Source organism: Carettochelys insculpta, chromosome 1 (assembly GCF_033958435.1).
Source record: "Carettochelys insculpta isolate YL-2023 chromosome 1, ASM3395843v1, whole genome shotgun sequence".
Lineage (NCBI taxonomy): Eukaryota > Metazoa > Chordata > Testudines > Carettochelyidae > Carettochelys > Carettochelys insculpta.
Window position 1 is genome coordinate 352,473,859 of NC_134137.1, and position 16,138 is coordinate 352,489,996.

A 16,138-nucleotide genomic window follows, 5' to 3' on the forward strand; every position below is an offset into this window, starting at 1 on the left:
ATCGCTGGACTATTATGCAAAATCGCTCTCTCCAGTGTCTCGACAATCCCCCTCTCCCAGACACACAGGGTACGTGCAAAGGGAATGGTCAAGGTCACCTTCCCAGGAACAGTGCCTATACTACCATGGTCGTCCCTTCCACGCGGGGCATGGACACCATCGGCAATCTACCAGGGGGAGATCCCCACATATTACCTCGTACCCCCGAGGGCAATCGCGGTCGGGGACGGAGACTCAAGCATCCCAGGGGGGGCTGGCCGTGGACCCACGAGATTTTCCCTCGCAAACCTCCAGCGAGAGGGCGCACCATCACCATCAAGAACCGGAAGGGTCCAAAGAAATGTACCCCAGCGGTTCCTCGTTTTCCTCCCCGGATGAGGCCACGGCTTTAGGGGACGTCCATCCCAAGGACGATCTCAAACAGTTTCAGGAGCTGTTTAAGAGGGTAGCTTTCACGCAAGGCATCCAGACAGCACAAGTGCAAGAGAAACATCATAAGCTCCTTAAAAATTTGAGCTCCCCGGCCTCCTCTAGAGTAGCAATCCCGCTTGATGAAGCGATCTTGGAGTCCGCCACTACCATATGGCAGACCCCGGCAACTATTCCGCCTGTCCAAAAGAGAGCGGATAAGAAATACTTCGTGCCGGCGAAGGGCATGGAGTTCTTGTTTAGCCACCCCCAGCCAAACTCCTTGGTGGTGGAGTCCTCGCAGCAAAGATTAAAAACATCTCAATTTAAAACAGGGGGAATGGACAGAGATGCCAAGAAGCTAGAGCTGTTCGGCAGAAAGGTCTACTCCTCCTCCACTTTAACCTTGCGAATGGCAAATTATGCAGCGCACTTGGCGAACCATAATTTCGACAACTATGCCAGATTAACTTCCCTCATGGACTCGCTTCCAGAGGACAAAAAGCCGGTCCTCAAGGCCATAGTGCAAGAGGGCTACGCGGCTGCGAGGATGGAAGTTCAGATTGCTTTGGACGTTGCGGACACGGCAGCACGTTCCACAGCAACTGCAGTGGTGATGCGACGGGAGTCCTGGCTCCAGACCTCGGGCATACCGAGAGATCTGCAGGCGAAGATAATCGACCTTCCCTTCGACTTGCAGAAGCTGTTTGCTGAATCAACTGACTCGGTCCTTCATTCCAGTAAAGACTCAAGAGCCACACTCAGGACCCTGGGGATTTACACCCCTCCATACTCAAAGAAAAGGTACTACCCACAGCAAAGGCGGTACCAATACCAGCAACAGCGCCCCCAGTATCACAGGGGTTACGAGCAAGGGCGGCATCAGCAGCACCAGCAGTACAGAACCCCCAGGCGACGCTCACAACAGGGCCGTACGTCCTCGGGGCGGGGCCAAAGGCCACAAGTTTGACATACAAATCCAGGGCTGCGCCATCACCACCATTGCACAAGATCATCCGAAACGACTTTTTCACCATCGCCTCCGACCATTCTACGACCAGTGGCAAAGGATCACCACAGACAAATGGGTGCTGGAGATCATAGCCACGGGGTACGCCATCCCCTTCCAGTCGCTCCCGCCGCCGCGACCCCCGCCCAAGCCCCACCCCCAGGAGGCCTCCCATGTAGCCAGGCTCAGGCAGGAGGTGGCCCACCTAGAGTTCATAGGGGCGGTGGAAAAGGTGCCGGAGCAACTGCAAGGGAAAGGGTTCTACTCTCGGTATTTCCTGACGGAGAAAAAAACAGGAGGCTGGAGGCCCATCTTAGACCTTCGTGGCCTCAACAGGTATCTGCGCAAGCAACGTTTTCGGATGATCACTATTGCCTCCATCCTTACAGCACTGGACGATGGAGACTGGTTCGCAGCCCTCGATCTACAAGACGCGTACTTCCACATAACCATTCATCCGGCTCACCGACGTTTTCTCCGGTTCATGGTGGGCAACGAACACTTCCAATACAAGGTCCTGCCGTTTGGCCTTTCCTCGGCCCCCAGAGTCTTCACCAAGACCTTGGCAGTGGTGTCAGCCTACCTGCACAGACAGGGGGTGTTTATTTTCCCGTATCTGGACGACTGCCTGCTCAAAGGGACCTCGAAAAGGGAGGTTCTCCGCATGATACGCGTCACAGCAAACACGTTCTCCGCACTTGGCCTGGTTATCAATATGGCAAAATCAAAGATAGACCCCTCACAGGACATAGAGTTCATAGGGGCTCGCATAAACTCAGTCTCGGTGAGAGTATACCTTCCAGAGGCTCGCTTTCGAGCCATCGGTTCCCTCGTGCAGGTCATCACCTTCAGCCCTACGGTGCCGGTCTTGACGTGCTTGCAGCTGCTGGGCCACATGGCAGCGGCTACGTTTGTGGTACAGAACGCCAGGTTGCACATGCGCGGCATGCAACATTGGCTGGCAAGTGTATACAAGCCGGCAGTACACACCGTTCACAGGGTGGTGTCGCCCCCACCTGGGGTGCGCGAATCCCTGCAATGGTGGGTAAACCCCGGGAACTTGCTAACAGGGGTACCCTTCCATCAGCCGCAAATATCGGTTTTCCTCACTACGGATGCCTCCCTCATAGGGTGGGGAGCGCACATGGGCGAAGAGGTGGCTCAAGGACTGTGGTCACCCACGGAACAGTCTCTGCATATCAATGTTTTAGAGCTCAGAGCAGTGTTCAACGCCTGCAAACACTTTCGAGACCGTATACAAGGCAAAGTCGTCGGGATCAGTACAGACAATACCTCCACCATGTTTTACATAAACAGGCAAGGAGGAGCTCGATCCCGTACCTTATGCGCGGAAGCAATCCGCCTATGGAACTGGTGCATCGCCCACGATATAATCCTGAGAGCCTCCTACTTGCCGGGCACGCACAACGTGAAGGCAGACCAGTTGAGCAGACGTTTTGCGCTCACCCACGAGTGGCAGATCCGTCCCGATCTACTACGGCCTATTTTCCACGCATGGGGGTTTCCCCAAATAGATCTGTTTGCCACTCAGCACAACAAACAGTGCCCACGATTCTCCTCCAGAGCAGGGCTGGGCCGGGGGTCCCTGGGGGACGCGTTCGCGATCCCGTGGGGAGGCCCCCTGCTTTACGCGTTTCCCCCCGCAGTGCTGATCCACAAGGTTCTGCAAAAAGCCAGGAGAGACAAGGCTCGGATGATCCTGATAGTCCCAACATGGGATCGCCAACCATGGTTCCCCCTACTCCTGCGCCTGTCGGACCGCCCACCGATGCCTCTTCCGGTGGCGCCGGACCTGCTCACGCAAGCCCAGGGGTCCATAGTGCATCCGCACCCCCAAAGCCTGCGACTGCAAGCGTGGCTAATCCATGGCTCAGCTCCCTAGAGAGCACATGCACAGTGGAAGTACAGCAAGTCCTAGAAAGTAGCAGGAGGACTTCCACTAGGAAAACCTACAAACAAAAATGGACTCGCTTCATGGCTTGGTGTTCTACCAAGCAGCTGGCCCCCCTTTCGGTGCCTATACCTACAATTCTAGAGTATTTACTGGACCTCAAGAGAGCAGGACTCTCGCTATCCTCGTTAAAGGTCCACCTGGCCGCCATCTCGGCGTTCAGACATGAGGAGGGAGGGCACACGGTGTTCGCCCACCCTATGGTTACCAGGTTCCTCAAAGGGTTGGTAAACCTATACCCCCCTCGGAAACCGATTCCACCTTCGTGGAGCTTGGACCTGGTGCTTACCACACTCATGGGACCACCGTTCGAGCCCTTGGCCACGGTTCCCCTTCGCCTCCTTACAGTAAAGACGACCTTTCTTCTTGCAATTACGTCAGCCCGTCGGGTGAGCGAGCTTGCGGCAGTCATGGCAACGCCACCCTGCACTGTCTTTTCCAAGGAGGCGGTAACCATACGGCTGCATCCAGCCTTTGTTCCCAAAGTTTCTTCCGAGTTTCACATCAATGAACCTATTGTTCTACCCTCGTTCTATCCAAAGCCTCATAACTCCAGCGAAGAGGCGCGCCTACACCTCCTGGATGTGAGGAGGGCGCTAGCCTTCTACGTAGACAGGACCAAGTCCTTCCGAAAATCGGATAGACTCCTGGTCTCCCTCGCTCCCAAATCTAAAGGAGAAGGTCTCTCATCGCAGAGAATCTCAAAGCACATTGTATCCTGCATAAAAATGTGCTACGAGCTCAGAAAGACTCCTTTGTCGGCCACTCCCAGGGCTCATTCCACCAGGGCGGTGGCAGCATCAACAGCCTTTTTCAAGGGCGTTGCATTGAAAGACATTTGCAGAGCGGCGACCTGGTCATCCTACGACACGTTCGCCAAACATTACGCCCTTCACAGGGTATTCCAAGAGGATACCCGTCTCTCTGCAGCGGTCCTCTCGGGGACCAGCTGCACATAATCCGATTACCCACCACCTATCTGGGTTACTGCTGGGTAGTCACCTATGGTGGAGCACCCACGGGGACACTCGAAGAAGAAAGAGAAGTTACTCACCGTAGTAACGGTGGTTCTTCGAGATGTGTCCCCGTGGGTGCTCCACTTCCCGCCCATCCTCCCCGCTTCGGATCTCTGTTAGTGTTTTGCAGGGGCAACCGAGGCGGTTGGTCGAGGAACTGGCGGGGACCGGATCGCGCACATGGCCAGGAGCGCGCCAGGGAGCGGCGCGTACCGGCGCATGCGCGGTCCGGCAGAAACTGCTTGGAAGATCCGATCTGCGGCGCCGGCCAAGCCGTCACCTATGGTGGAGCACCCACGGGGACACATCTCGAAGAACCACCGTTACTACGGTGAGTAACTTCTCTTTGTCAAAGCAGGAGGACTAGTAGTTGCTGACATATTTTCATATTTATTTTCTCAGTTGGAAAATATTGACTTTTAGTATAGAAAGGTTTGGAAAATTTCACAGAAGTCACTGAACAATAGCTTCACCATGAAGATTGTTTAAAAACATTCATCGGTAGATGTATGCTAGGTGTAGGTGTATGTATTAACTGCACCCTTAGGTTGCTGAACTTAGATACGACGGTCATGTGAGAGTTCTTTACAATATAGCTAGCCAGTGAATCGTGCAACAAATAGATCAGCTATAGCCATGGTCCGCAATATGGTTACATGGGAGGGAAAGATTGAGCCTTAAAAAGTCTGTTTTCTGTTTGCAGCATGCAGGAGACTTTGAGATCAGACATAAATTTATATAGAAACTGACTAAGAGTATGTGACTTTACTGAATTACATAAAACAAAATCACAATTCAAAACCCATGTGTTTGGGCTAAAGTTAAACAGGTTAGGAGGCAATGGTAGGTCTTGTCCCAGCACTGGTATCCCACATCCCTTTCAGCATGCCGATTTGGATGGCTTGACTGTTCAAGGCCTAAACAGGTTGCAGTCCACACCAGCTTCTGCTCCAGGAAGTTCCCAGAGCTTGGGCTGATAGATCCAGGAAAGTTGACCCCACTGGCTTGTGGTGTTTGTTTGGCATGTAATTTGCAGAATGTTCACCCAAAATGCATCATACAGCATAATTTGCATCTCAACAGGTTGGACTGTTCATAGCACATTGCTGTGTAAGAGGCCAGATACACCCAAAATCCCTGTGTCTACATGAGCCCCTTCCTTTTGAAAGGGGCATGTTAATGAGTGGGTTTGAAAGATGCTAATAAGGTGCTGCAATGAATATGCAGTGCCTCATTAGCATAACGGCGAACACGGCAATTCGAAAGTGCGGTTTTTCGAATCGCATGCCACCTGTGGAGACGGGACCTTCCGAAAGGACCCCCCACCCTGAGTTTTTGAAAGCCCTTCTTCCTAACACCAGATAGGAAAAAGGGCTTTCAAAAACTGGGGGATCCTTTTGGAAGGTCCCATCTCCACAGGCGGTGCGCAATTCGAAAAGCCGCACTTTTGAATTGCTGTGGCCTCCATTATGCTAATGAGGTGCTGCATATTCACTGCAGCGCCTCATTAGCATCTTTCGAACCCACTCATTAACATGCCCCTTTTGAAAAGAAGGGGCTCGTGTAGACCCAGCAAATATGTACAGCCCTGCAAATACCCATATGCCTCATACAGCATAACAGTGCCTCTCAACAGACTGGAAACAGTAACTTTGAATCTTAATATGCCTGTTACAGGTAAGCAAGGTGTGGCTATAAGCAGCCGTAGAAGGAATGTTGGTGCTGCGGTTGTTCATAGGACAAACAGAAAGGAGATGTTTCCTCCTACCAGCAAATTCCAGTACCTGAAAAAAGCCTTGTGATTGACCAAGGGCAGCTCTTCTGACAAGAGCCCTTCTTTGATGGCTGAAACGAGGGTTGATGCCATCCAGACTATCCACAGGCCCTGTTCCAGCATCAGTTCTAGTGGCCAACAGCAGTCTTTTTGTAATACATATAAACAGGACATATTGTGAATGCTAGAATGAACATTCCAGCAGAAATATGCTCATACACTGCTCATAGAGGAATATAATGGAGTATAACAAATTAAAAAAAAATCAAATTGAAAAGCAGAGTCTTTAACTCTTCTGAATTTAACTGAACGCATCAAGGTAGAGTACAAACCCTGTAGCTCTGGAAGTCTAGAGAATCTGAGTTCGTGTTGCTTGTGTGTATTTTTTACTAAACTAGTTTCACTCTATTCCCACTTTGTATGACTCAATTCTGGAGGCTACAGTAGCTTTCCAAGCTTACAAAGAAATATTTCTTTGGCAACTAGTGTTTCACGATGCAGCCATCTGCTGCCTTAAAGTTTGTCTAGTTCTGGCACTAGTAGTAATTAGAATGAATTATTAAGAATAGTAGAATGAATAAAGGTTGACATCTAAGGGGCAGAGTAATCTAAAGTAAAGAATATTCTTTCTAATACTTAAGACCAAAAAATGTGAATTTAGAGACATTCCTAAAGCTGGTGTAGTATAGAGAATTTAAATTTGTTTTAGTGGATATAAATTTTCAGCTTTCCTGTAAGGAACAGAAGTTCAAGTAAAATCTTCCCACCTTATATATATAATGGGGAATAAGGTGTTAAGAAAACACATAATATGTCAGCTCTCTTTGGTTCCCTTCTTCATCTTACAGACCCATTTGCTCCATATATCTGGATGTTCAAAGGTCCAAATAGTAGTTAGATGTCTAGTGTAGAATTTTCTAACACACCTGAGGGTGTTCTCATTGAAAGTCAGATACTTCCACCTACCCCTAGCCAGTCTCTGCTGCTGGAATGACATTCTGGGGAACTCTCACCCCAACCCTGTTGGTTTTCAGTGAGAGTGAACTGTGTAGTTGCCATTTGGGCCTTTGAAAAACCTCCTTGTTATTACTACTTTATTCCAACTGTCATTCTTGTTTTTATCTTCACTGTGGAGAAAAGATCCTGTCTAAAGTACAAGGGTACCTTTTGCCATGGCTGCTTTGTTCTCTCATGCCCACAATAACCACGAATCCCACATATACAAATAAATGTTCTATATGAAATCTCAGAGGGTTAGCCATGTTAGTCTGTATCTTCACAAATAACAAGCAGTCCTGTAGTATCTTAAGGACTAACAAATTTATTAGGTAATGAGCTTTTATGGGCAAGACCCACTTCTTCAGATTATTGGAGTATTCAGTTAGAATCCAGGGGTTCTATAGCTGGGGAGGGAGGAGGAAGGAGAGAGGGGAAAAAGGGGTTCTCTGTCACTTCCTAGGACCCATAGATGAAGCAAATTAAGTTGAGTGTAGGATGTGCATCATTTCCGTGAATATCAATGGTGAGGAAATTGCCCTTGTTATGCATAAAATAATTGAGATCTCTGTTAAGGCCTATTTTAAATGTGTCAAACTTGCAAATGAATTCCAATTCACATGTCTCCCTCTGTAATCTTGTGGTAAAATCCTTTTGTAGAAGAACAGCTCCTTTTATATCCATTATTGAATGTCCAGGGAAGTTAACTCCAGTAATCTGAAAAAGTGATCAGGAATAGTCAACATGGATTCACCAAAAGCAAATCACTCCTGACCAACCTGAGTGCATTCTGTGGTGAAGTAATTGGCTCTGTGGATATGGGAAAGGTGGTGGATGTGATATACCTGGACTTTAGCAAGCTTTTGATATGGTCTTTCACAGTGTTCTTGCCAGCAAGTTAAAGAAGTATGGATTAGATAAATGGACTGTATGGTGGTTAGAAAGCTACTTAGATTGTTGGGCTCAATGGGTTGTGATCAATGGTTCAATGTCTAGTGGGCAATCTGTATGAAGAAGAGTCTCCCAAAGGTTGGTCCTGGGAACAGGTTTGTTTAACAAAACATGCTGGAGATACGCTGGAAGGTAGGTTATAAGGTCTAGAGTGACCTAGACCAATTGGAAGATTGGGCCAAGAGAAATCTGATGAGGTTTAATAAGTAGAATTGCAGAGTACTACATTTAGGACATAAGAATCCTAAATAGTGCTACAGGTTGAATAAAAACAGAGAGGTAGACAAAAGAGCAGTCCAGTAGCACTTTAAAGACTAACAAAATAATTTGTTAGGTGATGAGCTTTTGTGGGACAGACCCACTTCTTCAGATCATAGCCATACCAGAACAGACTCAATATTTAAGGCACAGAGAGGTAGACATGTTAATTTGTATTTTAACAAAACAAAACAGCAGACAGGTAGCACTTGAAAGACTAACAAAATAATTTTTAAGGTGATGAGCTTTTGTGGGACAGAGCCACTTCTTCAGATCTATAGCATTTCCAGTCCAGACTCAATTATATAGTGCAGAGGTCCGTAAAAACTGAGAAATCAAATACATGGAACTGAAAGATGGGGGTGAGGGGTGGGGGATGTTAAGTGATTTGCCTGAGATAATTACGAACATCAAAGGAAGGGAGACAGTCCTTGTAATGCGTGAGGTATTTGCTGTCTCTTTTGAGACCAAGTGTTAATGTATCGAATTTGAGCATGAACTCCAGTTCACATATCTCCCTTTGTAATATGCTGTAAAAGTCTCTTTCTTGTATGGCTCACTGACAGGTTTATGTGCATTAAGATTCTTAATGTCTACTCTGTGCCCATTCATTGTTTGGCGTAGTGTTTGCCCAGTTTGTCCAATGTGCATAGTGGAGGGACATTGCAGGCACACAATGGCATATATAACATTGGTTGAGGTACAGAAGAATGAGCGCCTGATCTTGTAATTAACATGGTTAGTTCCAGTGATTGTATCTCCAGAATGCAGCATCATGTTCTAGTATATGTTGTAGGTTTTTGATGATGCATTGCAGGCCCAAGAAGATCCATAACAGAACATATACCTATGGCCCCCAGCTCAAACCCCTGCAACACATCATTATTTTTTAAAATATTTAAAATTTAAATAGTAACAGAAAGATAGCCGTGCTAGTCTATATACTACCAAAACATACAGGGACTCTTTTACATACTTTGCTTGATCTAATTCTTGACTTCCCCTCTTCCTTCTGCCCCTCTGCTCTCTGATTTGCTCACCTTGATAATAATTTTTCTGATTTGTCAACCTTGATTACTATCTTTGGTTCTCTGTACCTTAAATATTGAGTCTGTCCTGGTATGGCTATGATCTGAAGAAGTGGGCCAGACAAATACCCAGAGACCAGCTACTCCAAGATAGGCCCAAAAAAGTCAAGAACAGAACACCATCGGTCATTACCTACAGCCCCCAACTCAAACCGTGACAACGCATTATTAAAGACCTACAACCTATCCTTAATCAGGATGCCACACTCCAGAAGGCCCTAGGTGACAGGCCTGTTCTCTCCTACAGACAATCTCCCAACTTTATGAGGATTCTCGTCAACAACCACAGTCTGTACCGCAGGAACACCAGTCCTGGAACTTTTCCTTGCAACAAAGCCTGTTGCCGACTTTGTCCACATATCTATTCTGGAGATACCATCACTGGACCTATACAGGTTATTCACAGAATCACAGGCACATTCTCAGGTTCCTCACCTAACATCGTATATGCCATCATGTGCCAACAATGCCCAGATGCTTTGTATATTGGACAGACTTCAAGCTTTCTTAGACAAAGAGTTAATGGGCATAAAACAGACATAAAAACACTCCTAATGCACAGACCTGTGAGTCAGCACTTTAATGGAGTGGTCCATTCTGTTAATGACCTGAAAGTTTTGTCTTACTGAAGAGGAATGTTCACAACAGTTTGGAAAGAAAAGCTGCTGAACTCTCTCTTATATTCAAATTTCACACATTAACACATGGTTTGAACTGGGATTGGAATTTTCTAGGTCATTATAGGGGCTCTTATGCATATTTGGCTTTATCTAATTCTTGACTCTCCCCCACCCCACTTCTGCCCCTCTCCTTTCTGATTTACTCACCTTGATAATATTTTTCTGATTTGTTAACCTTGATTACTATTTTGGTTCTCTGTGCCTTAAATATTGAGTCTGTTCTGGCAAGGCTATGATCTGAAGAAGTGGGTCTGTCCCACGAAATGTCATCACCTAATAAATTCTTTTGTTATTCTTTACAGTGCTACTGGACTGCTTTTTTGTTTTGATAGTATATAGATAAGCACGGCTTTCTCTCTGTTACTATACAAATCTTGATGTGCAAGAAAAGGTACTCTGCCTGACTGACAGTCATGGGTGATTAAAAAGAACTGAGAGGGCGTAGAGCCAGCAACGCCCAGCATGCCAGCACATGAACGTGGCACTTAAGGGAGTGATGCACTTGGCCCTATGAAAACTGCTAAGACAAAAATTTCTGATGACTTCACACACACACCTACAATGGAATCAACATATGTAAGTACTTGAAGAAGAATTACACTAAACCCTGAGATATGTGCATTCAAGTTGCGTGAATCTTGGGTTAAAGTCAGATCTACTAATTATGGGACACTAGGTGTACTGTACATAATTTAAGGAGTCCTTCCACAGGACCAGAAGCTTGTCACTCTGGTGGAGAACACCGCCTCGGAGTCCCACTGCATCCTAAAGATGCCATGGAATGTGGCAGACTTACTAGCCAGGTTGATGGCATCTGCGGTGGTTATGAGGTATAACTCCTGGCTTTAGACTGCTGGAGTCTCACAGTAAATGCAGACTATATTTAAGACCTTCCTTTTGACAGGAATGAACTGTTCTTCGAATAGACAGATGCAAGGCTACATGCGATGAAGGACAACAATGCAGCTTTGTCTTTGCTGTGTATTACACCAAAATTGGCATGTAAGGTGTTCTGGGTGCCCCACTGTCATGGTTATGGCAGTCTTATCCTGGACCTGCCAGGTGAAGGGAGAGGGACACTGCATGTGGTCACCACCACCCTTGTGCCTCTGGCTCACCTGCACAGCCCAGCCAGGATAATAAACATTTGATGGTGCAGAGGTGCTCATTTTTATGGCTCATTTATCAGGAGCAATGCCCTACCCAATTTCCCAGATATACTACCTTTCCTTGACTGTCTTCCCCACTGCTCAGCCAGTTGTGGGGTACGTTGGGTCCTGCACATAATATCTCAGGGCTGTTTTTTGGCTGTTTCTCCCTCCGTCCCTTTCATCCCCTCACTTTCCTGTTCCTTGACAGGGATGGTTCTCATGGGCAACTCCTCGTTCAGAAGGTTGAGAATCTTCTGTGTCTGGGAGCCATAGAGGAGGTTCCTTGGAACATGAAAGAAAAGGGGTTCTACTCTTGGTACTTCCTAATCTTAAACACAAAAGGGGGGCTCACAGCTGTCCTGAACCTGCACTACTTTAACAAGTCTCTCGTGAAGTTGAACTTTCACCTGGTCTTCCTGGGTCTGTGAGATTGGTATGCCACTCTAGACATAAAAGACATGTACTGCTTCATTTTTACGTTCCTAGGCCACAGGCACTTTCCAGGTCATAGCACAAACCTTTGGCCTCTCTTCGGCCCTGAGTGTGTTTGCAAAATGCATGGTGCCAGTAGCTGCTTGCCTCATGCTTTGAGGGGTTCACCTGTTTCCATACTTTGACAACTGTCTCATCAAGGGAAGGTTTCCAAATGAGACAAATAGAAGTTGTGACCTGCTGCACTTCACCTGCACATCCTGAGTCTGTTGATAAACACAGAAAAGTCCATGTTAACACCAGTCCAACGCATAGAGTTCCTTAGGGCTCCACATGGGCCAGAGGACCTTCCTTCCAGAAGTGCAGTTTCAAGCCATGACAGGATTTACCTGGCATATAAGAGACCATGCACTCACTCCAACCCATGCTCACCTGCATCTAAGGGGGCACATGGCTGCATGCATGTATATTGTCAAATGTGCTCAACTTCATCTGCAGCTCCTGCAGGCATGACTGGCCTCAGTCTATATCCCCAGCAGGCACTCCCTGGACAGAGTGCTTAGGGTGCCAAACCATATAATTTCGCCTCTGATTTGGTGGCTGGATCCCAAACTGCTGCTGCAGAGGGCTCCCTTTGCAGCCCTCTCCCATTTGCTGACCCTGGTCTCATGCACCTCTGATCTTGGCTCTGGGGCTCACTTAGGTGAGCTCAGCTCCCAGGACCACTGGCTACATTACAATTTACCCCTTCATATCAAATCAGAGAACTCAGAGCTGTTTGCCTGGCCTGCTTGCCACCTGAGCATTGGAGAGGTGCCTTCAAACGTCGCAGCAGGACATCCCAGACTATGTGCTGTATCTTAAGCTTCAAGGGTTTTCTCTCTTCTCTCAAGGTCTGCCTGGTGGCCATCTTGGCACAACAGCCCCGGTCTAGGGCAGGTCCCTCTTCGCCCATTCCCTAATGGCAAGGTTCTCAAAAGGGCTGGAGTACCTCTACTTGTATGTCCTGGATTCAGTCCCCATTTGGGACCTGAATCTTGTACTGTCCAGGGTCATGGATCCTCCTTTTGAACCCTTGGCTTCCTGATCTTTCCTACTTCTCTCTTGAAATTGTTTCTCTCCTGGTTGCTATCACATCAGCCAGAGGATAGCAGGGGTCATTTCGAAACTGCTCTAACTGTCTTTTTCAAGGTGAAGTTCAGCTATGCCCACATCCTGTGTTTATGCTCAAGGTCAGGTTCCAGCTTCATACTGGCCAGGATATATTTTTACCTGTCCTGTGTCCAAAGCTCCATCTATCAGATATGGATTGGAGAAGATATACACCCTGGACATTAGACAGGTGGTGGCTTTCTACATAGATAGAACAGAGCCATTCCAGGAGTCAATAGTGCTGTTTGTGGTTGATAGGAGGAAGGGTCCTCCAGTGTCTGCTCAGAGGAGCTCATCCTAGATCACAGCCTGCATCTGCTGCTGCTGCTGTGATCTGGCTGACGTGTTCCTTCACTTGACTAAGGTACAAGCATCATTGGCAGACTTCTTGGCACAGGTGCCAGTCCAGGAAATCTCAGGCCATGATATGGTTCTCTGTTCACACATTTGCATCACATTATGCATTGACTCAGCAAGCTCAGGAAGACCTGGTCTTGGTAGAGCAGTGCTACAAGCTGCATGGCTGTGAACTTCAAGTACACCTCCTCGGCTTCTGCTTCTGCCTACAATGGAATTGACATGCGCAAACAGAAGGAAAAATGGTTATCTCCTTTTTGTAAGTGTTGTTTTCTTGAGATGAGTTGCTTATATCCATTTTATTACCCACCCTCTATCCCTCTATTGGAGTTGTTGGCAGAGGGCCAGCAGCACCTGAATACACCAGTGCATGAATGCAGCACTCAAAGGGGTGACACAGCCAGGCCTATGAATAATGGTAAGGCAAAAACCTCCAAAGACCATGCACACGTGCATGCACAGACCTACAATGGAATGGACATGAGCAACGCATCTCAAAGAAGAACAGATACTAAAAGGTGGGTAACCATTTTTTCTGGTTGTTTTCACTATATTGCTATGGCTACTCTGTGTTATCTTTGTCTGTTTGTACAGTTAACTGTAGTTAATTGTATATTATGTGGTAATAGAAAGAATCAGACCATAAAAGTGCAATACAATTGTGTGGTATCTGAATAGTGTTTTAAATTAATGATTACAAATGCAAATATACAGAATTAAGTTACCTTCCCATTATTGTTAAGTTCCAGCTTCTTAAAAGGCAATATTGAAGACTAATCATGTCTGGATAAAAGGGCTCTGGCAGCAATGTATTAATACTCTTTAAATGTATTTCTTCTGTGTAAAAAGGGTATTATGGAGTGCCATGTTTGTATTTCAGTTACTTCATATAATGTTTTCTCAGGTTTCTTATAGAAGCATTGTGTTCTTGAATTCTGTTTTATCGAACTTCAAAATCTGAAAGTTCAGTTCCTCTTTCTGGCTTATGTAGCTTCACCATTAATCAAGATTCTCCAGCTGGAACTCATTTTTCTGTACTCTGTGAACAATATCCTCATGAAAACAGACTCACTCTCCAAAGGCAATAAGAATTTCACAGTGCTAAAAAGCACTTTAAAAATTATCTCCTTTGTATTACTGAAAGCAATGGAGATCACGCAGAGCAGATTGTTAAGCATTTATCACTTTTACAGAGACATTCTTTTGACTATGACCACTGTGTTAGTGACAATAAGTCCCAGCAGTTGTCTTCTAATTCATATAGGCATTGTGTTCAGGTCTTTTGTGGAGATGTGTATTGTCTGTCATAAATCCCTTAATAAGCCCTTTCACCAGAGGGAAAATAAGTCACTTTTGTCAGGATGCTCTGATCTGTTTCTGACAGGAAGGCCCCATCCATAGAGTCACCAATGTCTGTACACTGTCCCCTTTCTTGAAAATCTTAGTCCAGATTGTGGGATGTGGGAAGAACTTTATTCCACCAGTGAACACACCAGTAAACATGAAATGTACAAAAATAAACAGTGCACCTAACTCACTGGGCAAGTTCACCGTATCGCTCACAATTACTTTACTCCACGAACAAGTGTGTGTGTGTAGCCAACATAACCACTGCTTGCTGTGTGTTGGTTTGGGTGCTTCAAAGAAGAGAACAAAAAAATCATGGCCGAGTCAATCTGCCACCTGGAGACAATTTCTTCCTGACACCAAGCATGGCAATTATTGATATGCTGATGACCCGTCTCGTGACCTCTACTTACCATTTAAAGACAGATCAATTAGATGCAAAGATTTGCATTTGGGGACGTTTTGATTTAAGTAAAAGTCTTTTTATTCTACAGATGGAGTTAGCAGTGGCCCCTCTCTGCAGGCGAGTGTCTGATCTAGGAAAGTCTTACAGGCTTTTGAGGTCATTCAGGTGAGTTATGGTCACAGTATCTCTAGCTATTGGTAATGGGGCCAAATAATATTACTAAATTACTTTCCTACTTGTGATTCTAATTAGAAACCTTCTGGCAACTTCACATGCAAATTAGCAACAAATTAGTGTTTTCCCTTTCAATTTTTATTTATATTGTAACTACAATTTGGTGAATTTTGTCATGCTGATGTCAGCTAAGTTACATCTTCTTACATTGTATTTGATGTTAGCTCATGGTGATGAACTGTGTAGTCAAACCAAAGGTTTTCATAAAAATATAGAACTTGTGTTGCAATGTTCAAAGAGTGTTTAATTAAAATAATATAATTGTACAAATAATCACCTGCCAAATTAGAAAGCAATGATGCAAATTGGGAAAAAAACAAATGAGATGCTAGCCTTTAAAATGCCTAGTGCAGTATTAACACCATGTAAATCGTTATTCCCTAAGATGCACCTTTTTCCTTTTTTTCATGAGTATATTACGTAACTTGTGTTTTCCCTAGACCGCTGTTGTTCCAGACTAGTGAGCATATTGCCAATAGTCCAGCTGTGGGAGATATTATTCCATTCAGCATTATTCTTCAGTTCTTATTTACAAGATCACCACCTGAATTGAAATCACCATTCCAGGTAACTGGGTCAAACCATCTTCCTTTTTGAAACATTCCATTAGTAGATTAACTCTACTATGTATCAGTTAGCCTCTCGAATTAGCTTTGGTTGGAACCCACATTCAGAATATAGAGTTTGTGATGATGGTGCTCAGGACGCTGCTGTTACATTTTGATTGGTTGTAGACGTCAAAAACAAAAAACGCAATCATCCTGCAGATGAGCTGTACTGAATTTGGCTCACAATTTTCTTTTATTGTGCTAGGTAAGTACAGCAATTTCTCTGGTATTCAGTTTAGAGCTAACAATTCATAACTTAATATATGTCCATGAAAAGGTTTTTATTTTTTTCTTTTATA

General features: G+C 45.7%; 1 protein-coding gene across 1 annotated transcript in view; it reads left to right on the forward strand.

The window, feature by feature from the left end:
* The window catches only part of COG5 (component of oligomeric golgi complex 5), a 367,281-nt gene that overhangs the window by 333,546 nt on the left and 17,597 nt on the right, over window positions 1–16,138 (forward strand). The window contains exons 19-20 of the mRNA XM_075016386.1: window positions 15,086–15,162; window positions 15,672–15,798. Of these exons, the coding sequence (XP_074872487.1) occupies window positions 15,086–15,162; window positions 15,672–15,798 (204 nt within the window). The remainder of the gene's footprint in view (window positions 1–15,085; window positions 15,163–15,671; window positions 15,799–16,138) is intronic.